Source organism: Cyprinus carpio, chromosome A7, assembly GCF_018340385.1.
Source record: "Cyprinus carpio isolate SPL01 chromosome A7, ASM1834038v1, whole genome shotgun sequence".
Taxonomy (NCBI): domain Eukaryota; kingdom Metazoa; phylum Chordata; class Actinopteri; order Cypriniformes; family Cyprinidae; genus Cyprinus; species Cyprinus carpio.
In genome coordinates, this window is record NC_056578.1 from 9,465,500 (window position 1) to 9,491,755 (window position 26,256).

Sequence of the window (26,256 nt, forward strand, 5' to 3'; positions counted from 1 at the left end):
GACTATTTTGAGGCAGCAAGTAAAATCTGATTTTGTGTGTGTGTGTGTTTCTCGCTTTCGGTGTTTGGACCTTTGCTATTAAATCATAAAATCATGAACAGATGTTGTGCCTCACAATGTTCGGCAAGTTTTGCTTGCCTTTCAAGCCATTTAGGGCACTTCTGCTAATGGTAAAGCTTCATAATCTGGCTCAGTCTTCATTTTTGGTGTTTGGTTGTAATTGTGGGGAAAAATCAAGAGAGGGAAATTCTTAATTTAAGCGCATTATCAAATTTTACCTCCAACTATCTTAAGAATTTGTATACTCTCTTGTAGTCCGCAATACTTAATGAACAGATGGTAATTATTTCTTAAGGTTATGTGCATGGAAGTAAATATACACTTTTGCATTGGAATGACAATTATTTTATGAAAAATATTCTGTATTACAATATTGTGGCAAGGAAGAAAAGCATTGCATTGCTGCCTTTATAATGATCAACAGATTTGGGCCCTACTATAATTAGTTCTCAAAAAAGAATTTTTAAACAGTGCTTAATTTTTTGCTTAATTTTTCCTTTTCCCATAGGATACTAATTGACAACCATTGTGTTCATCAAACCACAGCGATTAAAAAAACAAAACATGTTATCGCAGATAAATGATCCTTGTATAAAGCAACTACTGTTAAAATAAATTAGTGCAAGGGATGGTTTGATCATAACCTGTCTCATCTTTTATGTAAACTTGAATAAATTCTTAAAAAGAGCTTTTGGTTTTTGCTTCCATAATTTCCTGATCTTGTGGAGGGAAACTTCTTTTAATAATTTCCTGTCTGCTATCAATCAAAATGCCAATAATAAAACAGATAATCGATTTGCATTACCAAGAAGAAAGTGCACGGGAAATGTTGTTTTCAAGCATTTCTCTTTGCAACATTTCCACTGGGGATATTTAAGATGTTTTATTAAATTCAGTTCCATATAATGCATTCATTTCCTGTCAGGAGAAGATGTTTTAAGAGAGCTTCAGGCTTTATCTGAATTATAATCAGACATTTTGTCCAGCCTCAGATCTGTAATATAATCAGATTTGTGTTTTTATTAAAAAATCTTGATCCATAAAATGTAAAATGTATTTTTTTCCTCAAAAATAATGCTTTTATAGGTATATTTATTAAAAATAAACATTTAAATTGTATGTATATTTATTTTTTGATTTGTGTTTATATGTATATATTAATATACTGTATATATACATACATATATATATATATATACTATATATATACATATATATATATATATATATATATATATATCTATATATATATATATATATATATATATATCTATATAATTATATATAATATACATATATATAATTTTTAGAATTTGAATAGCAAAATAGCAAAACTGCCCTACAATAAGTCTTATTTCATAAATTATTTATATGAAAGTATAAACCTATTTTTCATAACAAAAACAATGTGCATTAAAGCTTGATTTGTGGATAAAAATGCTTCATGTGCTCTAAAGTTTTTTATAGAGCATAAGGAATACATTTACAGACTGTGAGCTTGTGCGGAAAGCACTCATACAGTATGTAGATATTTTGGATGGGTATTATGATAATTACTAACTTTGCACTACTGCATTTAGAATAAACCGGATTCATCAGGATATGATGTTGTGCTCCTCTAGGGCTTCTTTTTCTTTCTTTTTCTTTTTACATTCCAAATAATAATACTTTAAAAGTTAAAATATACTATCTGCTTTACTTTCCCGGAACACTGCAAAACAAGAAGCTTTGAAGTTTGTATTCACTTTATTGAGCCAAGAGGTCAGTCTGTGATACTAACATCCTGCAATGGTTAAATATATTTTAATATATTCAATATATATGTGAATGTGCAGGTCAGAGTTCAACAAACCTGAATGTAGGTGCAGTATGCAGCAAAAGACAGAATCTTTCCATGTGTTTGAATGGAAGTGCTAAGTATGTATGCAAGTACACTGCATATCTGTCAGACATTTTCACTGAGAATGTTTTCTCTGGATCATTCATAAGTTGTGTGTAAAACTTTACAATAAGGTTTTATTAGTTGACATTAGATAATGCATTAGTTTATAATGAGCAAAACATTTTTCACAGTATTTATTAACTTTGGTTAACATAAGTTAATACAAATACAACAGATACAACTTTTGATTTTAATAATGTGTAAGTAAATATTGAAATTTACATTAAACTAAGATTACTGAATGCTAACTAATGTTACAGTTAAGTAATGTTGCCAAATGGAACCTTATTGTAAAGTTTTATTGAAGTATTTTATTCTTACCGAGGCTGCATTTATTATTGATCAAAAATATAATAAAAACAGTAATTCATTAATACAATAATTAAGAAATATTATTACAATTTTAAATAACTGTTTTCTGTCTGAATATATTTTAAAATGTAATTTATTCCTGTGATGCAAAACTTAATTTTTAGCATTATTAATCCAGTCTTCGGTGTCACATGATCCTTTAGAAATCATTCTAATATGCTGATTTGCTGCTCAAGAAACATGTATTATTATTATTATTATTATTATTATTATTATTATTATTATTATTATTATTATTATTATTATTATTATTATCAATGTTGAAAACAGTTGTGCTGCTCAATATTTTTGTGGAAACAATTTTCACACGTTAATATCACGTCAGACATCTGAAATTCCATGAGATCTGCTTTTTGACAAATATTTGGGAGAAAGACTGAGTCATAACTCATGATGGTAACATCACTAACTGCATGTGACAGGGTTTATTTTAGCTTCACCGCAAAAACCCTCCCCTTTGCCTCCCTCCACGCTCTTTGCCCTGATAGCTCACCTGCCTATTAAGATCCTATCATCGCTGTCACAAGGGCTTAAACCTTCCTCGGCAACATTACTGCAATAAGCCAAGGGCTGTTTAGCACACATCATCAAACCCAAAGATTTCACGCCTGACTGATTCACCTTGCCCCAGCCAATGAAGCAGTCAATGGAGCCACACATAGAACAACAGCTCACATGTGAAGACACCCGCCCGCATATCTGCAGTGACCCTGACATGCACTTTCTTTGACAGACGGCCATGTACAAAGACATAGTGAAGCTGTCGCTGATACAGAACAATAACCATTTTCTGATGTCAAAATCACAGCAAGGAACGGCTGCCTTTTTTCCTCCTCCTCCATAGTGGAACAGGGCCATTCAGCTCTATTTTTCAATTTTGAAAAGCTCTTCACTCCATTAAGGGTTTAAAAGGATGCTTTCCCCATTGAATTAATGCACTGTGCGGTTTCAACCATATTCCTGCCCTACCTGCGACCGGACAAGTATCTGTAATCACATCATTTTGGTAATAAAAATGAACATATACCCCTCTTGAGATAGAAAACACCTCTGTTCCAAAAAAATCCTTACTCATCTCGTATTTGATCATTGTTTCAGGTTCATTTGTTGCTCAAGTGCTCCCCAGATCTCACACAGTGCCAGTATGAAACCATTATGCCTGACTGTAGCAGTATTTGGTATTATAAGTGGTGTTTGCTAAAGCATTTGTACAAACCTGAAACCTGAAAAAGTGTTAAACTTTGACGCATTACTCATCCTGCACTATTTGCACTACAAACATGAATGATACCTCAATTCATGTGGCAAAGTGAGGCCTTTTTTACCGGCAACAGACTTGCATTATTATTTGGACTATAAAACAGAAGAAAGCCCATAGACTTGCATTGAAAGCGTAATTTGAGCCATATCTAGAGACCAGCATAGAGATCAGCTATTTTTGCATGGGATAGGCAACCACCCAGAACACTGTAGGCATCATGCAGGTGATTTCTGCATAGAATTATTTTTAAAGAAAATGATGAAGGTTGTACAAAAATCAGCCAACTGGATTTTGAATCATAGGAAGAGGACTTTACCAAATCCTATCTATCTATCCATCCATCCATCCATACATCCACCTATCTGTACATCCATCGAATCGTCCACCCATTAATGCATCCATCCATCCACTGGTCCATTCATCCAATTGTCCATCTGTCTATCTATCCATCTGTTCTTGCATCCATCCATCTGGCCATCCATCCATCCATTCTGTCCATCCATCCAATTGTCCATCTGTCTATCTATCCATCTGTTCTTGCATCTATCCATCTGTCCATCCATCATCCATCCATCCATCCAGTTGTCCATCTGTCCATCAATCCATCTGTTCTTGCATCTACCCATCTGTCCATCCATCCATTCATTCATCCATCCATCCATCCATCTGTTGAAAATTGACATCTGTTTAAATCCATCCAACCCGTCAATTCATCCATCTATCCATCCCTCCATCCATCTATTCTTCCATTTATTCATCCACCCATCCATCATTTATCTATCCATCCATCTATCTCTCCAGCCTTTAATTCTATCCACCCAATCATCCATCCATTCATTCCTTCCATGCATCTACCTATCTGACCATCCCTCCATCCATCCATCAATGACGTTTTTACATCCATCTTAGAAATTTAAATTGCAATTGGGTATTCTATTTGCTAACTCAGTTCAAATTAAATTCAAATTATGCTGTTTTAAAGGCATTTAACATTAAAAATATAGGTATATATGTTGTTAATTCAATTCGGAAATACTTTATTTTTCTTTTTGTAGTATGGTCTCTGTTTGTAGTAACCTGTGGATAGACTTATGTTATTCTTTAAATGTGCTGGTGTAAAGAACCTCATTTTTTCCAACATATTACATAGTACTGCATAGTAAAATCACTTAACCTCTCAATGCTGTTCACCAGACAGATACTGCCCATCTCAACTCTATTATATAGGGAATAGGGGACATTGATAAACGCTGTTCTCTCCCTCTTAAGGCTGTATGAAATGGAGATGAAGGTGTGTGTCATGCAGAGATGAGGGGTCATTATCGGCCCCCTAAAGGCAGTGCACTAAATCAATTTCATGCTAGTGAAATGGCTTAGTCCCTCTTGCCGTAACACCATTAAACATGATAGAAGCTGATGCGGTCTGGACATGCTTTGATAATGATTTGGGTGAGCACATGTAGATTATACAAAACCGCTTGTGTGCAGTTAATTGTGAACTGGTGAGATGAAATTGTTCCAGAACTTTCAGTCCATTATTAGAATTCTCATTACAGACATGTTTGGTTTATCTTGAGCTTGTGTTTGTGGATCATTCTAGGTGAGGAAAAGAAATCTTCAGCTAAAACTTCTCCCACAAGAGAAAATTTGGACTAGACAAGGAAACAGGAAAGAGAATGGAATGTCTAGTTATTGTGCATTTTGTTTTAAAAAGTTTGTCTTTGTAGTGTTTTAAAACTATCCATTTTAATCACAGTCGCCTTCAATCACTGGCTCCATTCTGGTATGTTATGCCCTATTCATGATTAAACAAAATAGCTGTATTTGATAGAGTGATAGGTTATTGACCATTGGTACCATTAGGTTTTAATAGGACCATTAATTTAAAGTGACCTTGCTGAATAAAAGTATCAATTATAAAATACTACAAATATAAAAAAGTACCACAATTGTCCTAGCTTATGCAAAATTTCAGTATTTTGTAGCACCTGTTTCCATACATGCATATATGTACATGCATTTATCCTGATCCTGATTATCCATGGTCTATATCCCAGTCTTCCAAAGACTTCTGTCTGACCTGTGCAATACGTTTTTGAAAACACAGGGGCATTTTGTGCATTAACTTTAGCGGAACTGTCATCTGTAATAGGCAATTTCTGTGATCGTCATGGTGTGTTGTCACGGTTGTCACAGGAGAGGGGGACGTGATAGTGAAGAGTGCTGTAGAGATGGAGAAATCATTTCTTTTCCACACCGAATCAAGACTGTGTTTCCCCCTCACCAGTGTTCTGCATCCATTGATAGGTCACTTAATTTAATAGAGGCTCCACAATGCTCATAATATCAATGATGTGAGCTATCGCGGTGCAGAATCAGACTCTGTGTTAGTGTACACATCTCAAACCTTTGTGTTTCCTGAAGGAAATACCAGCGTTTGCATGGCAGCAACAATTATATGCAGCATAGATGGACAAATAGAAGATCAATCAGAACAGAAACAAGACCAAGTGCAATTCAGAATGCAGATTTTTGTAATGATGTCTTCACTGTTGGCTACACTTTGAATACTGAACATTCTGTCAGTATAAATCAATGTGAGATTTTCAAACTTAAACAGTATATGGTTTATAATAATTAAATATAGAAAGCACACCTGAGGCTAAATGTATAAGTTATATATATAATTATAAGTTTGAATGGTCCAGGCTGACTTAACAAACATTTTAAACAAAGGAAGATGAATACACTGTTTCATTGCAAGCTGTATAATTATACAGTGCAATGCCACTTTGATGTCGATTTTTGCATAAAGAACTTTTTGTGCATAGACTTTTTTTTTTTTTGCACTGAAATGAGATTACTCATAGCAAAAAGTATGTAAAAATAGCATGTTTCTGTTGTATGGAAGCCCTAAGAGGTCATGCATTGTTATCGCTCTGTCTTTTTCAGGTAAAAAAAAAGTTTAATTTATCTGTCAAAAAACATACTAAAAACATGCAGACTCAAGTTGGCTGATATTAAAATTGTTCACATTTTCAGAATACCTGTAGGGTCTGTGATGATAAATTCGTAGCGTTGCTTTCAAGTGTCATTCATATTGGAATGATTTCTGAAGGAACATGCACTCAGGTTCTTCAAAAGGTTCTTCAAGCGATGCCATAGAAGAACCATTCAGTCATAGGTTCTAACCATCTCTTTCTTACCTTTTTGTAATCTGAAGAACCTTATTTTGCCACAAAGAACATTTTGTGAAACAGAAAGGTTCTTCAGATGTTAAAGGTTCTTTATGGAACCATTTAGATAAAAAGGTTCTTCTATGGCATCGTGAAGCACCTTTATTTTTTTAAGAGTGTGAGACACTGCAGACTGGAGTAATAATGTTGAATTTTCAGCTTTGCATCACTGGAATGTTTTTTACTGCATTTTTTATCAAATGAATGCAGCCTTTGTGAGCATGAATTAAAAAAAAAAAAAAAAAAAAAAACATTTTAAAAATCCTACCAACCCCAAACTTTGAAATGCAAGTGTACATGTAGTACTGCACTTCAAAATATTTTTTGTACCTCCAGACCAAGAGCAAACAACTTCAAGATTGGGTAAACAACTTTAATTATGTTCTGTTGAGATCTATAGAAAATGAAGTCCTAATAATGACAAAATAATAATAATAAAAAAAAAACTACTAATGGATGGCCGCATAGGGTTCTGTAATATCCTGCATTAATTAATGACTGTAAAATTAGTCAGCACCCGAAAGGCTGAAGTTTAGATGAGCGTTCGCTTCTAAAAGGCTTCTGTTCTCATGTCACAGCTTTTGTAACTTAATCTGTTTTAGTACTGCTTTTCTGCTCCAGTGGGAACAAATGCAGCCAATTTTTAATCATTGAGCATGATAATTAGCAACAATTGTAAAAGTAATTTTCCAGATTAGGCAACCTCAACAGAGCAAAGCATGTCCATTAACTTAAAGCTGGCTGCACACTGTATGATTCTTGCCACGATTTTGTCGTCTGAGACTAAATTTGTAGGTTGCATAGTGTTACATGCTCACTAACGTTTGATTAACTGCCTTTGTGCTGAATCTTGTACAATCTGAGAAGCAATAATCGTAAAGGATGGTAAAGCCTGTGCAATGCATATACCCGGTTTAAACTGAAAATAAGGCACATGGTGACTCTTCTTGGAATAGGAGTTCGTTGAATTGTCAGTTAAAGGAATAGTTCACCCAAAAAATCACTAAAAATGCATTCACTTTAAGACATCCAATATGTAAATGAATTTGTCTTCATCAGAACAGATTTGGAGAAATTTATCATTACATCAGATACAATAGATCCTCTGCAGTGAATGAGTCCTGTCAGAATGAGAGTTCAAACAGCTGATAAAAATGTCATAATAATCCACAAATATGAGTCCTTTATCCATAATTTTGGGTGAACTATTAATGCCATCTGACCAAAAGGTCACTGTCATGAGGACATCTTGTATTTCGTTAAAAATAAAGGAATTGAATTATTTTGGGACTCCATCAGTAAGATGTAAACATTAAATGTATTGCTTTCATAGTAGATGATTTTGTGGTGGCTAAAGGCAAGAATGTTGCTGGATTGAGCCCTAGATGATCAGATCCATAAAGTATGACCATTGTGCCTTTGAGTAAAACACTTAACCCCAGTTGCTCCAAGGGAATTGTTGTAATGTAGGTTGCTTTGAATAAAAGTATCCACTAAATGAAAATAAATCTCTAAATCTGTCATTTTTTCAGTCACCAGGGTTAAATTGTTTTCCCCCTTGACAGGATAATATACACAATTTATGGCGTATTGTGATAATTTAGCATTGGGAGATCCTTGGCAACTCGAAAGTTGAATGTTTTCCTTATTTTATTTTCAGCATATTTAGGATCTCTGTTGAAGGCATGTGAAGAGTCACGTATCTCAGACATTAGTCAATGACACAGTCATCCATCCAGTTGATCTGCAAGAGGAACACTTGTAGCCTTTCACTGTACATCTCAAAAACACCGTCTGCCATGTTCTGATAGCAGCGTCATCCCTCAGAGAACGCGTCATGTTCACTGTAGATGAGTGGGACGAATGCAAATCAGACTTATTTCCACTTTCCAGTGCTCTAGTGTTTGTTAAACAGCACAGAAATCACTGCACTCTCAGAATCACACACCCCGAAAATAGTCTATAATCATTTTAATCCCAGATGTGGGAGGAAGTTGCTTTTTTAAAGATCACAATTTGCTTCTGAAAAATGTCAGCACACACTGTGTGTTTGAGAATGTGAAACACAAATCTTCCTCTTATGTTGATCAAACAATAGGAATATTCTTAGTGTCAGCCTTTTTTTCCCCTTTTGCCCTTAGCCTTTAGCAGAGAGAAACAGTTAAATGAAAGTTAAAAGAAACAGTTAAATGCTACTCTATACTCTCTCTCTCTCTCTCTCTCTCTCTCTCTCTCTGTGCTCTGCTTCTGAAAAAAAAGAGCATATGCTGGTTAGGTATGTTTTGACGCTGGGATGCTGGTTTATTCTGGTCCTTTGCTGGTTTATGCTGGTCATGAGCTGGCAAAGGACCAGCATAAACCAGCAAAAGGACCAGCATAAACCAGCATCCCAGCATCAAAACATACCTAACCAGCATATGCTGTTTTTTTCAGCCGGGTTATTATGTCTCATTGTTAGTTTAGCAACATACACTCAAACTCAAGAGTTTTCATTAAGAAATTAAGAAATGCTGTTTGTGTGCCATGACCGTGAAAAGGGTTGCTACATACAGTATGTAGAGCACTTCAACCCAGTCAATTTTGAGGTTCCATGTTGTTAGTATGCTGTCTTAGACACTAACAGCCTAATTAGATAAGCAAGACCACTCACTTTTGGAAAAGAGCTATTGTGAATGTCTAATTGCTGCAATAAGAGAGACATGTCAAGAGTTCTTCTGAATGGAAGTGATATAAGGTGATTTACATATAGTACAGTAGTTAATTGGCAGGATTTAATGGATGGCGTGGTCCTCTTAAACATGAGTTTGAAATTTACTTCAAAGATACTGGTAATCTTATATACGTCAATCATATATTATGTATTTCTTGTCCCATTTGGTCTTCACTTTGTGTGCCAATCTAATTACCCTCTCTGGGACATAGCTTTCTGGAAATCACTAAGAGAAAAACAATGAATCATGTTGCATCCTCAAGAACTTGATGAATCAGACCAGTGTTGGTTAGTGTTTGCAGAACGGAAGTAACTTTAAGTGGCACAAAAAGCTACCCACTTATGTCAATCACAGACATTAGTAGAGCATCTTTCTGAGGACTAATACAACAATTACAGACGGACAAGCATGAGATGTGGGTATTCCTTTTGATTCACACATAACAAAATGACTTCAAGGGCAGCATCGGAAAATCAAAAAAGGGTTGGAACTTCAAAAACGTTGCTATCGTTCAGCAGCACACTGATTGCTGGAGGATATTCTGCCTCGTGTAAGATATAAACTGAAAGGGTTATGGACAGAATTTATTGAAATCCTAACAAAAGCTGTTTGCTTTCTCTCAAACAGTGATAAGCCTCAGGCAGCATTCAGTGCTGCAAAGCCCCCTCATCGAGTATTTATATGACATCTGAAAGAGCAGGAATTAAGAAAACACAGTGTGAATGTTTGATAACTGTAGAAATGATTTAAATGCATCGGAAGCGCTCCCTTTGACTAAAGCATAACATTGAAGTTTGTCATTAGTGCTGTTTAGAATAGAAGTGCCACTTTGTTATCCTTAAAGAGGTGAAAAATGTATTTTTTCTTGATGCTTTGAAATAATGTAGCAATAATTAGTAAACCTGGCTATGCAAGAAACCTTGACTAATATTTTCAAGGGGATTTATCCACAAAATCAAAAGCAAGCAAGCCAGCAAGCAAGCAAATGAATGAATGAATGAATGAATGAATGAATGAATGATTTTTTTTATTAAATGTAAATTCATGTTCTAGTCACATTCTCTCATTACTTACACTGTCAGAAAAAAAATAGATTTAGTATTTTTACATTAACAGTAATAGGCTATTCTATTCATTAAAACCAAGTCTCATTAGTTTAGCGTTTTACATTTATAATAACTCAAGACAGTAACAATTTAAACAATATATTTTATAACAATATATTGATACAAAATATATATTTTTATATTTTATTATTATTTATAGATTTTATTTATTAACTGGTGTTTAGCTGTTCTTTTTGATAATAAACTTATTTTTGGATCATCAGTCATCAGAGCTCAGTAAACACTGATCACCAAGGGCTGGACTGGGATTAAAATTTGGCCCTGGATAATTCCAGTTTATCTGGCCCACGAGTTGTGTGAATGTTTTGCTGGGTTATAGGCCTTTACATTGGAGTAAATAAATGAATAAATAAAACAGGACAGAAACAAATAATGATATTACTGAATTCACAGCAAATGCAACACACTTAATAATGCATTTTTGGCATTTGCACTTGACAGTAAAGCAGTGGTTTTGAGCTAGAATGCAGAAAATGTACTGCTATTCAGTTCTGTCATCATTTCCTCACCCTCATGTCATTCCAAGCCTTTATGACTTACAGTAGTTTCTTATGTGGAACACAAAAAAAATATTTTATAGAATGTTACCAAAAACCATTTTGGTTATCCTTGATTTCTACTGTATAGATTTTTTTTTCTTGAATTTCTCAAATTTTATATTCCACAAAATATAGAAATTCATATTGGTTTGGAATGACACGATGGCGAGTAAATTATGACAATTAAAATTTTTGGGTGAACTCTCCCTTTAAGGACTTTAACATTTGTGTGTTAACACTGATATTTATGTTAACACTGATATTTATCTGTAATCAGGCTCTTATTGAATTAACATTTTACTTTAATTCAAATTAATTAGAAATAAACATTTAAAGAGAAAGAAGATTTTAAAGCTATTCTGTTCAATTATCCTAACACAATTCTGTGACACATTTGAATGGACCAAGCATTGCGCTGTTTATCACTTTACAACTATCAAATACTTTATCAACTGTCCGGGTGACTGATCCCGCTCTGCTTTTGCATTGGGTTGCGCCACTTCACACTTTTAGAGTATTTGCTTTTTGCAGTTTCGTATGCGCTGTAATCGCTTGGGCGATTGGCCCCCTACTTGACCCGATGGCCAGTACATGTCTGCTGGTCACTGATGTGGAGATGTACCTTTAATTTCAACAAGCTTACTCACTAAAAGACCCCAAGATCATGTTTTCAGGCTATTTGAGGTTTGATTTTGATGTGGCAAAGTGTTGATATATAAGTGTGGATATTGTTTACAATTTAATTAGACTTCCCATTAATGCCATCATTTTGTTCATTCAAACCGATTTGCAAATGTGGAATATGCATGAACACAAGAGGCGGGATGTACAATTTTATTCAAATAATGAGAGTACTTTCATAGAACTGGGGTGAGTGCTTTTTTAAAATGAACTTTAGTTCATTATTTAGTTATAATTTTTTATTTCTGTCTAATTGCTGAATTTCTGAATGATTGGTATGATTAGTAAAATGTCCTCAGAAAAAAAAAAGTTTTAATATTAATTTCTCCAATAATTCTGCAGACAATTGTCCAGTGTCTGCAACTACTAGTCAAAACTGCAACTCTGGTAATAACTATAAATAGCTACATGAATCTAAATGAAATATTTCTCATATCTGCCTTTGATGAGCAAAAACAGTGTTGACAGGGGAATCCCTGCGTTCTAGACACTGTAACAGGGTCACAGACAACATGAAAACAAAAATGCTGCTATTTCTAACACGTTTGAATTATTAAATGAAGTGTTTTGCACTCTCTCTCGTTTTTTCTCATTTTGAGCTTGTTTGTTCCTGTGAACTTGTCACTTTGTTTTTGTGATGGGATTAACACAGCTACATTATGATTTAAGAGCTGCAAAATATAGTCCAAGGGCCGCTGTGTGTGATTTGTTTGTGTTTAACGAACCTCTTGGACTACCCGTGGAATTCTATCTAGAATTAACTGGAGAGCTAAAAAGAAATGCTGATTTGATACATGTTATGTAACCGTCTGTGGCACGACTTCAGGAGAATCAGACAATAATTACATTCTTGCCTCCAGCACTGTGTCTGATTGAGCCCATTATGCTAACCCAGATTTGGGGTGACAGTGGCTCACCTCTGTGATTATCTGTACTGCACATTTAGGATTAGCGGGTGTGTATTTCAGCTTTCTGTTTGCCACGGTATTTGCAGATGAATTTCCTAGACTTTTGGAGTTGTGATTGAACCCACGCTGCTGCTTTGGTCTGGTGAGCTTCAGGAGATTGTAATTGTCTGTGGTTATTGATGTGATTTCCTTCCCTTCAGGCCTCATAGAACCAGACTTGGCACCCTGCATTCATTTGTCTATAAATTCATTTGGATTCACACGAAGACATACAAACTATCTACATAAACGTGCACATTTCCTAACATTTATCACAGAGGGAGCTTTATGATCAAGTATATATATATTCTCTGGAATATAATAAAATACAAAAGCAAAATACGTATATTTTGTATGTTTATTCTGTATTTTTTTTATATATTTATTTATATTAACAAAATATATTTCACACCATTGGCAGGGATGTCAAAATGTTCATTTTGGATAATGTATTTGCTTTAAACCTTTGTTGTAATCAGTTATTGGTTTCATTATTGACTAGTTCTTGTGTTCTTTACTAATTGGATAACCTGTATGAGATTGGTTAAAATAAAAAGGCTGTTTTATTGCTAGTGGAATTGCCAAGTTCTGTCATCAGACGGTTTTTCATAGAAGTTTACATCGATTACCATAATAGCCAACAATAAACCACACACTCAAGTTAATGCAACCTATAAAACCGAGACTGATTATTGATCAGTCTTAATCATTAACAAAATCTATGGTTATGTTTGGAATGCAGTTCAAGTATACTGTACAGTATACAGTATATAATGCTTTCCATTTAGTGAGAATAATATGTGATACAGAATGCATGTTGCACATATGTTGTATGTTTCAAACAGTAGTATGCTACATTGTTGTCACATGACCATATTTAATTTAGCAATTGTTATGGAAGTTATATTTTAGAAATATGACCAGCTATTTTAGATTTTTTTCTTCTTCATGAAAATAGTCTATAAAGGACGTTAAAATTTGTTGCTTTGGTTACAGTGTTTTGTATTTGTAGGACAGTGTAAGAGTGCTGTGAGTACTATTGCAACCGTCAATGTCACATGTCACTAAATGGTAAATGTGATGTCTATAATTAAAATAATAATAATAATAATAATAATAATAATAATAATAGTAATAATAATAATTCACACAACAGATATATATGAAAGCTTGTTTCCACCACAGGTTAAATAAATTAATAAAATAACAATAATTAAAAAAAGAAAAGAAAAGGTAATTGTGACTTTTCTTCTCACAGTTCAGACTTTTGCGTTGGATTTTTGAGTTGATATTACAATTCATACTTTTTTGTGATATAAAATCAGAATTCAGAGAAATTGCAAAACAAACTCACAACTTGGAGAAAAAAAGTCAAAATTGCAAGATAAAAACATGCAACTGTGAGATTAGAACAACAACAAAAAAGAAAAAGAAAAAAACTGATTTGCAAGATATAAACCTTGAATTGGGAGATGTAACTGAATTGTAGGGAAAAAAATTCAGAGTTTATATCTCACAATTTTGAGTTTGTGTGTCATAACCTTTTTTTTCCTCAGAATTGTAAGAAAAAAAGTCAGTTGTGAGTCAGTTTTTTCCATAGCATCCATAGATATCCATACAGCCTTAAACACTTTGTTTTGTCAGATCATTTGCAGCAAATGAATGAATATGTCTGTAATCTTTATTCTGCATGCAGCCTGTATAGCGTCCTCTCATCATTCAGTATGAAGTGTTGTGCTGGCACTAAAGAGTCCAAATCTATTTTCTCTGCATCTGGGCCTGCTGCTGTGGGTTTTGAATGTGGCTCGTTGAGTTTTCTCTGCACTGTTGGATCAGTGAAGTCATGGGGCCACGCAGTAGCCTGATCGATAGCAGTCTTACTGTCAGAATCTGAGTGATCACATGTTTCCGTGTGCTCCCTGCGACTGTAATAAAAGGTAAATATTTAATGGCCCCTGCTCAATCGTGGCCCACCAACGACTGCCCAGAATGATGCAGCCTTATCAATTTTGATCACACCTCCCTTGGTTTAAATGGTTGGAGTCTGACTGATGAAAGCATCTCTTTATTTTTTCATTGCAGTTCTGTTCAGGAGAATGTGTGCTAGTGTAGACTAGGAATCAAGCTGCGCCAATGCTTGTATAGTGCTTGCTTAGCTTTTCTAGTGTTCATGAAGTCTTGGTAACATTATGAATTACACGAGTTGTAGATTTTCTTGTTAAGTTGGTCAAATGTCCACTGCGTTTCTGTTTATAGTCCGTCCAATACAGTTGCATAATGTTCTCAAATATTGATTTAATTATTGTTTTTATTCACCCTTGTAACATATTGACATATTACTTGCGAACTTTGTACAATGACAAACTAAATTTTTACATTTTACATTACTTTTTTTTTTTGCATAACAAATTATTAATTCCATTTTGATACATATAGCCTAGGTATCTAACTGTTACAAATGCGTCCAAGTCATATTTAACACCAAAATCAAAGCAAGAGATTAAGTATAATTTGCTTGATGAAATTAAGCCTTTTTTCCATTACTATAATATTCAATTGCATATTCCCATTAATATGCAATCATTACTCGAAATTAAATGATTTATTATTTATACCTCAATATTGTACAGTATGTAGTATTCATGGTAGCATTTGTTATACCGTTTTAATTTATGCTAATTTTAATAGTAGTAATGAGAATCTAATCAGAGTTACCACTTAGTATAATTGTAATTATTGTAATGAGTTTAGATCCAGATTTATTTAATATGTTGAGGGTAAATGTGATAAATTGTTATGAAAATAATGTCATACAAATCTTAAATGCTCTTAAAATATTCCTAACTCTCTTAATGCAATTACCTGTTTATTTTTCAGGGCAAAATTACCTTGGATTTTCGTGAGATACAGCCCGTTAACATCAGTGGCTAAAGACAAACTAAGCTTGTATGATGCGTATGGTAGGTTTAGCATTGTTGTTGAATAAAATATTATCCTGCTTTTCTCCCAAAGCTTTTTATACAATCATAAACAAAATAAATGATCGGCCCAATGGAGGAGTCATAAATTTCCTATAGCCTACTTCGTGAAGGATCATCAATAACGGCCGTCTGTATACCTCAGAGTGAGATTTGACTGGGAACTCCAAGACTTACACTCAAATGTTTAATATCGAACTCTCAGATTTACTTTGTGCCAACAAGCATCATTTCTCTCTAGGACCCTAAATGTCAAACTCAAAAGACATGGGGTGTATTTACTTTTACCTACCTGTTCTGTCACCACATGAGCTACTGAGCAGAGGCTTCAACAGTTTAGAGAATTGCAGAAGATTGCATAACTTCTTCAATCTGACATTCATGTACTTTTACGTTTAAGACATTTTGTAGATGCTTTTATCCAGAATACACATAAGAAACTGTTGTGGACAAACATGCAATTTAACATGCAAACATAGGGACTAAAGGTAAAATCTTATGCCTTATTCAAAGCCTAATAAATTCAACACACAATACAAATAAAGAAGCCATGTCTACAGTCTAGTGTTTGCGTCTTGTCTGTGGCTCTGCAGTTATGGCAAGACTTCACACACCTTGCACCTAGGGTTTTATTTGCAGGGGTTACACCTAGCAAATCTGGGCAATGCTCCATAACCCTGAGAAATTCAAGGTGAGAAAAAAAAAAAAAAAAACTTTTGAGGGCTCTTCAACCGCTACTGTCACAAGAGTTGGTGAGTTTTATTGATTCAATGAAAAACTATTATTTCTAATGTCAGCATTCAAAATTCACAGGATGTGACAAACTCACCTAGTGAGCTGCCTATCTAGCATTTGAAAGCTTCATGGGCACAAAGACTTTTAAGATTTCTTAAGTTGACCAATTTGCATGATGTGTATCCTTCACTGAAAAGGCAAAACTGAAATGTATCTTGACTAGCTTATTTAAATATCATATTTTAATCTTATGGAAAAAGTTAATATTTTACCCAGTATTTCTTGTGTATGTGTGTGTGTGTATGTGTGTGTGTGTGTGTGTGTGTGTGTGTGTGTGTGTGTGTGTGTATGTGTGTGTGTGTATGTGTGTAGATGGGCTGCAAGGATGACAAAACACTGATTTCCTTCAACAAAACCAAATCATATTTTCTATTTGTTTTTGGATTATTAAATAAATAAATACAAAAAAAAAAAAAAAAAAAAAACAGTAAAATACTATTAAATTTACAGTTTTTGAAAGTGAAAAATAACCATTTATTGTGTTATTTACAGTGAAAAAACATCAATTTTAGTTGTGGATTTTAGTACTCATTCCTTCAGCACTCTGTAGACAGCAATGCAGCTCACTAGGTTTTGGAACAGAGCTAGAGATTTTCATTAGAGAATCTGGGGTTTTTAGAAAAATGGGATTCATTTTTACATTAGGATAACAGAATTTCACATCAAACGTTAACTGACAAGAGTTCAGCTTGGAATGAATTCACTGAAATGATGCTCATTAGGTGGTTTTACAGATATCTGTCCAGGTCTGAACCATTACAAACAGGTTTTAGACATTTGAGGAGACAAAGAAACAACATTAAGTACTTCAGTCCCTCTGTGTTGATGATTTGCTTGGTTGGCCGTGTTTAAACTGGTCCCCAGAGTGTGCTTGTGAACAAACGACTGTTTTGAAGAGTGCTGTTTTGAGCTGGGCTTGTTGAAAATGATATGTTTACCAGCAGTAACACCAGCCTTCCTTTCCAATTCTCCAATTCAGCTCAATGGCTCTCCCTCAGGTGGCAAATTTGGATGATTTTAAACCACTGTCAATTTCACAATGAATAAATAAGTAAACTTGATGAAAGAGTTTGTGACATCTTTGTAGCCTTGTGAAGGTTTTATGTTGTGAAATGAGCCGATGGTTGTTAAGTCATCCTGTTTAGCTGGTGTTTAAAGTTTAATGTCTCCTTTGGCTCTTTACAAAGACAGTAATCAGCATTCGATTTGGATCAAAGCCATGTTGTAGAACATCTTAGTTTTTTTTAATGCTTCTAAATAACATTCACTCTGGTTGTAGGTTTATCATTACTTTGTGCTTGCTCTACAGGCCCAGTGGCAGTCATCAGTGGGGAGGAAGACTCTGCAAGCCCTCTTCATCACGTAAACCATGGTATCGTCACACCCTGCTCTCTCGAGGCGGGACCGGACGCGGTCATAATCGGCATGAGTCGCATTCCTGTCATTGAGAACCCACAGTACTTTCGACATGGACACAACTGCAACAAGCCAACCACTTGTGAGTACACGTCTTACTGTTTAATGTTTGATGTACCGTTCAAAAGTTAAAATTTTTAAAAAGGCCAAGTACACACTTCAGCTAAAATTGGTTGTCAGTTCACCTTTTCCTGTTCTGTACACACACTTCAGTAATTAACAGGAGTGACAGCTGCATTCTACAAACAAATTGACTCCAGAAAAATGTAGGTAGTGACAAACACATTTGCAGAAATTCTGTGTGTCCTGAACTAAACTGAAAACGAGTTGTTAATGACGTAGTTAAATGCATATAAGAGTTACATATTACACAGTGAACCAGGTGCAGTTTTACTCATTAGTGTTGCCAGATCTTGCTATAAAAAACTGCAAATAAGAACAAGGCTGTAACAGTGTTAATTTCATTAACGAAGACGACGACGAAAAAAATTCGTTAACAAAATTTTTTTCTGTGACTAAGATGAGAGCTGTTTAGAGTATCTCACGTAAATACAGTCAGTTATGTATTAAGTAAACGTAAACAGGTGGGTGAAAACTGAACGTGTGTCAGTATTATATGCATGCCTTCCGTCTTAAAGGGACATTATTCCTAATTTAATACCTATCTGTCATTAATGTTAACCAAAAAAAGATCTTAAATAAATGTATACATGTTAAGTAAACCTACTGTATCTGAAAAAAAAATAAATAAATAATTTGTATCTCTATTGTATTTGTCTTATTTTGCTTCTTTTTTTTAAAAAATTATATATAATAATAATAATAATATTTTTATAAGTTGCTCCTTTTTCACTACTGTTAAAGGGATAGTTCACCCAAAAATGAAAATTGTCACAATTTATTCAAGTTTTTCCAAATTCAATCCTTGATTCAAATTTCTCATAAGCTTAATTGATTTGGTCTAAAGAGAGAATTAATGATTATTAATTGACTTTTCGTCGACTAAAACTAGACTAAAACTATGAAAGACTCAAACGACTAAAATGTGACTAAAGCGCTATTCGCACGGGATTAGTATTATCTAGGGACCTTGTGTGATTTTGAAATTACCCTCCCACATCTGAATTTCGTGTGGTGCATTCGCACAGGATAAGCGAAGCCTGTGATTTTACTCAAATTTACTGACTTATCTCCCGGATACCTGGATGTCAAGGCTTTGAGAGTCCTGTTCTATGGTTCAGATGGATTAAAAAAATAATAATAATAAATAAATAAAAATATAGTTTCTTGTGCTTCATTTACATTTCACTGGGTTAAAATAACATCTCAAGCTTTATGTTTGATTTATTTGTAATATATTAACCTCAAAACGTTTTCAGCTTTCTCTTTCTGCAAATTGTATGATGCGAATAGGGCTTAAGACTAAATAAAAAATGCCTGCCAAAATTAACACTGGGCTGTAAAAAGCTTAAATCCAACTGCGTTATCTTGGAAATTTGCCACATGCCAAAATATCGCAAAAAAACTGCATTCTTTATTAACTCTATAAACCGGATTGTATGAGCTGAGCCCAAACAACAAACCCGCAGATGCTTAAAAAGTGTTGCTTATAATAAGTGGACATGGCAACCCTTCAAGAGCTTGTTCTGCTAAGCAACCTTCCAAACATAAACACAACATGACGGCTATGTCAGTAATGGTTTAATTTATATCTCTGAACATAATGAATCTTTGGTCACTGTAATATTTCCAAAAATAGCAGATACCAACCGCTGAAGATGCCAAAACGTTGCTATGGTTACCATGGTATCAATCATGGCCATTTCAAAAGTGAATTCTGTTCCGTACACACACAATTATTTCAGTTGTGGTTTTGAATGCCCACTTTTCAAAATCTAATTCCTAAAGGATAAAATAAAATCCACACATAAAAAAAAAAAAAAAAAAAAAAAATCTAAGGGCAGCTGCATGAAATTGAGCCACTTATGTAGCTTGCTTTATTTTCTCATTTTTATTTCATTTTAATTTTATACAGTATGGAAATGCATGGTCAAACTACATTTTTGAGTGACAACAAGTTTAATAAAACTACATCAATTTTACATGATAAAAAAAAAAAATACTTCCTCATGGCCACATAATCACATATTTCAGAATGAATATTTTTATTGGTGATGGAAATAATCCCTGTTTTTATGAAAGTCGCTGCACTTGTCCTTTTAACTAGCCTGCAGTATATCCTCATCACAGAGTGCAGGATATGGGTCACTATGAAAATATAGTGTTAATAAGCACAATAGTGTTAAAAATAGATGACTTTTGGATACCGTAGCTTGCACTTATTGCAGAGTGCATGGGAACAAATGCCAACTCCATTGTTTAGTATAAATGGCCAGAAATGTAAATTTAGAGCTCCTGCCCAGATTTATAAGATCTTTTATATATTTATTTGCTATTTTGGGGGTTCATTGTGACTGAACCCTTCCAAATGACTTCTCTGGAGCAAATGGTGTCTTAGTTTAAACATTTAATGTAATTAACTGGAACAAATACACTTGTGAATTTACATACAGTAAGTGTTTTCATTAGCCAGTTTTAGAGGCTAAAAGGGGCCCTGACTTTTTTATTTTTATTTATTTATTTATTTATTTATTTATTTATTTATTTATTTATTGCAAATAGTATGGTATATATGGAGACACAGACTTGCACACATCAACACACACAGTCTATTTATATTCCAGGCACAAAACAGTTGTCTATTCAAAGGGTGCACTGACAGCTATGAAAAGGAATCCAAAGGCAGAGGACAATCACATTTTGCCCTCATGAATAAATTAACTCTTTATGCATAATGGATGGCATAAAATCTTTATGGCTGTAGATACATAACCATAATGGTGTGCCCACATCTGATAAGTGTGTGATATTTAAATGGCAGTTAGCTTCTTAAGAGAGGGTATATTTTTACTTCTCAGGCTCTGGGCTACTAGAAAGCCCTTTATGTGCTAGCTGTAGTAAGCTGAATCATTTATGTAAAGATACACCTTAAAAAAATGGTCCAAGGTTCAGCTCATGATTTTTTTTATTTTTTATAGATGGAACATAAACTAGTGAGTGTGGGATGGAGGTATTAGGTATTAGTTCTTGTTTTATATGGAGAACATATTGACATATTGTGTTCCCTTCAAATTATTCCCTAAACTTTCTTTACTTGGTCTTAAAAGGGTCTTTGAAAAAGTCTTAAAATGACCTTCGTAAAACCTGCAGAAACCACATATAACATTGTCATTATCGTTTTTGTAATATCTAAAATAATGTTTATTATTTAAAAATATTTTATTTTATTTACACACAGTAATACTTTATACTGCAAAATTTAAACGGCAATTCATAAAAATATATGCATTATTGTATTCCTTTGCTGTTATACATGAATGACAATCTAATAATGGGAATAATGGGACCTTAAAAGTAAAATCTGGATGCGTTATGGTCATTTGTGGAAAAAATGCTTTAATTGTCATTAACGTCACAATGCAAGAACAAAAACTGAACCTAATTTTTTTTAATGCTAATTATGAAATATGCTTAATGAGAAATTTCCCTGTAAGAGTGTAATTTCTACAGGAGTTCTGACAAATAAAAATATAACTTTGATCACCGTTTTATCTGTAGACTGCTGCAGTAGGTGTATTTGAAAGGAAGCTGTTGCATGGTTTCAAGTAAGCGAGTCCCTTCAGCCATGACATGCTGACTTTTCAGGAATCCATAAGCTGACTGACTCACACAAGCTATTCTGCAGTTACAATTGAGTTGTGCTGCATTTATTTTTCTTTTCAACCCAAGGTGAGATCATGCCTGAACTACACAGCATCTCCATTGGTATATAGCTCCAACTAACTTACACCAGCTAGATCCAAAAATAATCTCTAGATCCTTGTTTTTACATGGTGGCATGAATTTGCTTTGTGTCACAGGTCTGTATTAAACTGCCTAAATTGTTAAAGACATTTCTTCACTTTGCATTGTGCCATATAGATAACGAAACAGGATTATATTAACATAACACATTTATTTCAGAAGAGCAAGGGAAATTGTTTTCTGTGAGACGGCCCTTTAATTTCTTAAATTATTAATCATGAAATATTTGCAGCTGGGATTTTTGCCATTAGTCATGGGAAATACAGCGGCTGGATCACATGCAATAGACTGAAGATCATTATTCAGATAGCAGTATTCCTAGGAGAAGTGAGTGCACTGGCATCTACAATGAGCTACTGTGAGTACAAAGGCTATAAATACAAGATCCTGACTGTGCATTGCAAATATGGATGATTTTGAGCAGTGCTGCGTTTGCCACATTGATCAGATTATGTCCCTTGAATTTAAATAAAATGTCATCAATGATCTGTGAGTGCAAAGGCTATAAATACAAGATCCGGACTGTGCATCGCAAATAAGGAATAATTTGAGCAGTGCTGCATTTGCCACATTCATCAGATTATGTCCCTTAAATAAAACAAAATGTCATCAATGATCAATAAAAATAAATAATTTAGAATAAACCTTTTTTATTTACCTTTATTTTATTATTATTAAGTCTCTTATGCTCAACACTATTTTCAACACTGATATTATAAGAAACATTATTGAGCATCAAATCAGCATTTTAGAATGAATTCTGAAGGATCATGTGACACTGAAGACTGGAGAAATGATGCTGAAAATTCAGCTTTGCATCAGGGGAATAAATTACATTTTAAAATATTTTCAAATAGACAACAGATATTTGAAATTCTAAAACATTTTTAAAATATTACTGTTTTTGAATGCCTTTGTCACTTTGTTACATAATGTCTCTATAAGATATTTAAAAACACATTAGACTATAGCTTAATACATTCAAGAAAATGCAACATATGAATGTATAGCAAGAGCCAAACTGCAATTATAGACTGTATGAATGAATGAAAACAACAACTTTCCATTTTAAACAACCTGTCTTAAAGATACAGTTGAGAAGAGCAGTTGTTTTTATCATACTCCTGCAATATCCGTTCATTTCTCCCACTTCGTCAGATTAGTGACAGTGACTGCTGATATTTGTATTCAGCAGTGACCGTTTTGTGTCCTGTTCCCTTTGAACTGCTCGGGACGTTTAGAGAAGATATATCCATGCTGATGTCTCCTGCATACACCTTCATTGTTCTGGACACAATTACTTCGATTGCATTGTTTCAAGGTAACATTTAATGACAAGCTGAATTCATCAGGCTTGAGAGTGAGAAGACAAAGGCATGAGCTCAGAAAAAGGGCACTGTAAATTAATGCAGACCAGGTTTAATGGAGCTCTGAACGTGCACACCTTCACAAAGATTCTGATTCAATCCATCTATTGTTAGTGCTCATAATTGAACTACCATCTCATCAAACCATCTCAGTGAAGGTGGACACCGACACAAACCAGGTGCTTGATAACAACTGATCAGCCATATTTGTGAATACTGTAGGTATTTTGCGGGGAAATCATTTTCTGAAAAAGGCTAGCATCCTGATTACTTTTTGAGAATTTTTTATTATTATTATTTATACGTTCCTATTCTAGCTGGGAATTAAAAATGCATTTGTGAATTTCTTTGAGTTTCAGTTTTCAATTTTAATTCTAATTTGCATTTTATTTCTTTTCTAGTTTTTTATTTCTTTTCTAGTTGAAAATTAAACATATTGCATTTGTGAATTTCAGTTGATTTTAATTTTACTGTCTTAAATTTAAATTAATATTATTTATTCATTCATTCATTTTAAGCTGCCTTAAATTAAAATTACCATTTTATTTTATTTATACATTCCTTTTCTAGTTGAAAAATTACTCATTACATTTGTGAAATTCTTTGGATTTCTGTTCATTTAAATTATGCTGCCTTAAATTATGCATTTTATTTATACATTTCTTTTCTAGTTGAAAATTACAGTTACTGCATTTATGAATTTCTTTGAAACTCATTTAATTTTAATTCTGCTCAAAATCAAATTTGCATTTTATTTATACATTCCTTTTCTAGTTGAAAATGGCATTACATTTGTGTAATTCTACTTCTATAAGATACAGAAAATTAGATTTTTTTTTTCAATTCAAATTCAGGATATTTGAATTATAATTCAAACAGCATTCAATTTAGTTCTGAATAGTGTACAACCCTGTTCTTAATCGGTTAACCTCGTACTGGCCTAATTCACTCTTCATCAGGACATTCCAAATTGTTGCATGTTTAAATGTGGGCAGTCAAATGTCTTCATTGTTATAACACCATGCTTTCAGAACTAGATTGTATTGCCTTTTAAATTGATGGTCTGCATGACCTGGAAGAAATCCTTTCTTTTAACTGAGAAATTTTGATTGCTTCATTAAGAATAAACAGCATTATTTTAAGCATGGATTTTTGCTGTCGCAAACGCACCTGCTTGTCTGCTCTCCTAATTTCAGCCTTCAGGTGCTGATACAGGTTCAGTCAGGGTGAGGAATAAATAAATGGCTATGAGTCTTGGGATAGTGCCTCTCTAATTCACAGTCTTTCCACAAATGGATTGTGGTAAATAGGAAGCTGAGGGAGCCAGGCTTTACTGGTTGGGTGAGAAGCTGAAGGTTAAGTTAACCCATCCCCGACTCTTAAGGAAGGTGCACATGTAATTGTTCACTCAGAGGACGGGACAAACCCAGTGGACCACTTAATGGAAGAACAAGTGAATACAAATGAGGTTTTGGGGGACAGGAAGGTGCTCCAGACTTGACCTGATCCTGCTTCAATCTGCTAGATCCCTGCTGCTCGAGTCAATGATGATTGTAGCACTTGATACTGGATGTCTGTCAGTGGCTCAAGTGTCTCTGATCAGTAAGATTTGTTGCCTTTATGGCAAGGTGCCATACTGAATATAATATTGCTATTTTATTGACAGTTTGTATACTTTTATGAAGCACGTACCGGTTTTTCGACTGTCATTAAAAAAAAAAAACTTGAAGCAAGATCATTTTCAGTATAACGCCTTGCCATAAGGGCAACAATAAATGTGGTTTTATAATGATTCATTACACTGTGTATTATAAATATTTTAACAGTATTTGCATATTTGACATTTATTGTTGCCTTTATGGCAAGGTGTACTAAATATAATCTTGCTTTATGCTGTTTTATTGACAGCTTGTCAACAAATTAAATATTTTAGTTATATTTAAAATATGTTTTATAAAAGTATTCATAATTGTAATGCATCATATCTTTTTCATAACTAATTATAAAACAACATTTATTTAATGCACTACAATACTCATCTAGTTACATTATAAAAATGTAAAATTATAAAATGTTAGAATGTGACTGATGTACATGTTGATCATATGCTTTGATGCATCATATTCTTTATGACAATAAATATGCATTTATAAGTATTATTATTATTAATGTTTTAGTAATGATTAGATGATATTAACCTATTCTTACAGTTAAAGGCTATAAGAACACATTCAACTTATGACAAGGTGCATTAGAAGGCATTATATGAAAACTTTTATAATGCATTATATATACAAACACACACATACACACTTCAATTAGCATTGCCATTTTTTTTCTGCATGGATCTACACTAAGAAAAAAACTACAAAAGCTGCTGGGTTGCTACCTTTTCAAACGGTATTTTTGTATCTTATTTATCCCTAAAAGATGCATATTAGTACCTTAAAAGGTACATATTAATATCTAAAGAGCACATATTAGTACTTTTTTTCTGAGAGTGTATGTTTGTTTACCCAAAATATGCTGGTTTATAAAAACTGGATATGTACAGGAATATTTATCATCTTTAATTGCAAAACACACTGTTTTGCCTCAGAATAGCAGCTTTGACCCAATGACCAAAGCATAATATAAATTCACATTATCATTATGGTGTGTGGCTTCACCATAGCAACCACTAGAATTTGATCCAGTACAACAAATCATTTTGTTTTGGACAATCATAGAGCAAATGGTTATTTTTGATTTGACAGCAGTATAACAGGGTATATGATATGTTTACATCATGCACATGAATTAATAGCCTGTGGTGTTAGTTGAATCATTTTTTAACTTTAATATTTACTGTTTGCCTTTTTTAATGAAATGTTTGATAGCGGCCAATGAGTAGATAGTTA

At 33.8% G+C, this 26,256-nt stretch overlaps 1 protein-coding gene across 2 annotated transcripts in view; it reads left to right on the forward strand.

Moving 5' to 3' along the window:
- ntrk3b (neurotrophic tyrosine kinase, receptor, type 3b) overlaps positions 1 to 26,256 on the forward strand; it is a 102,406-nt gene that overhangs the window by 60,645 nt on the left and 15,505 nt on the right. For both annotated transcript variants that reach the window (XM_042759528.1, XM_042759529.1), the window contains one exon: positions 17,959 to 18,147. In XM_042759528.1, coding sequence (XP_042615462.1) covers positions 17,959 to 18,147 — 189 coding nt within the window. The remainder of the gene's footprint in view (positions 1 to 17,958; positions 18,148 to 26,256) is intronic.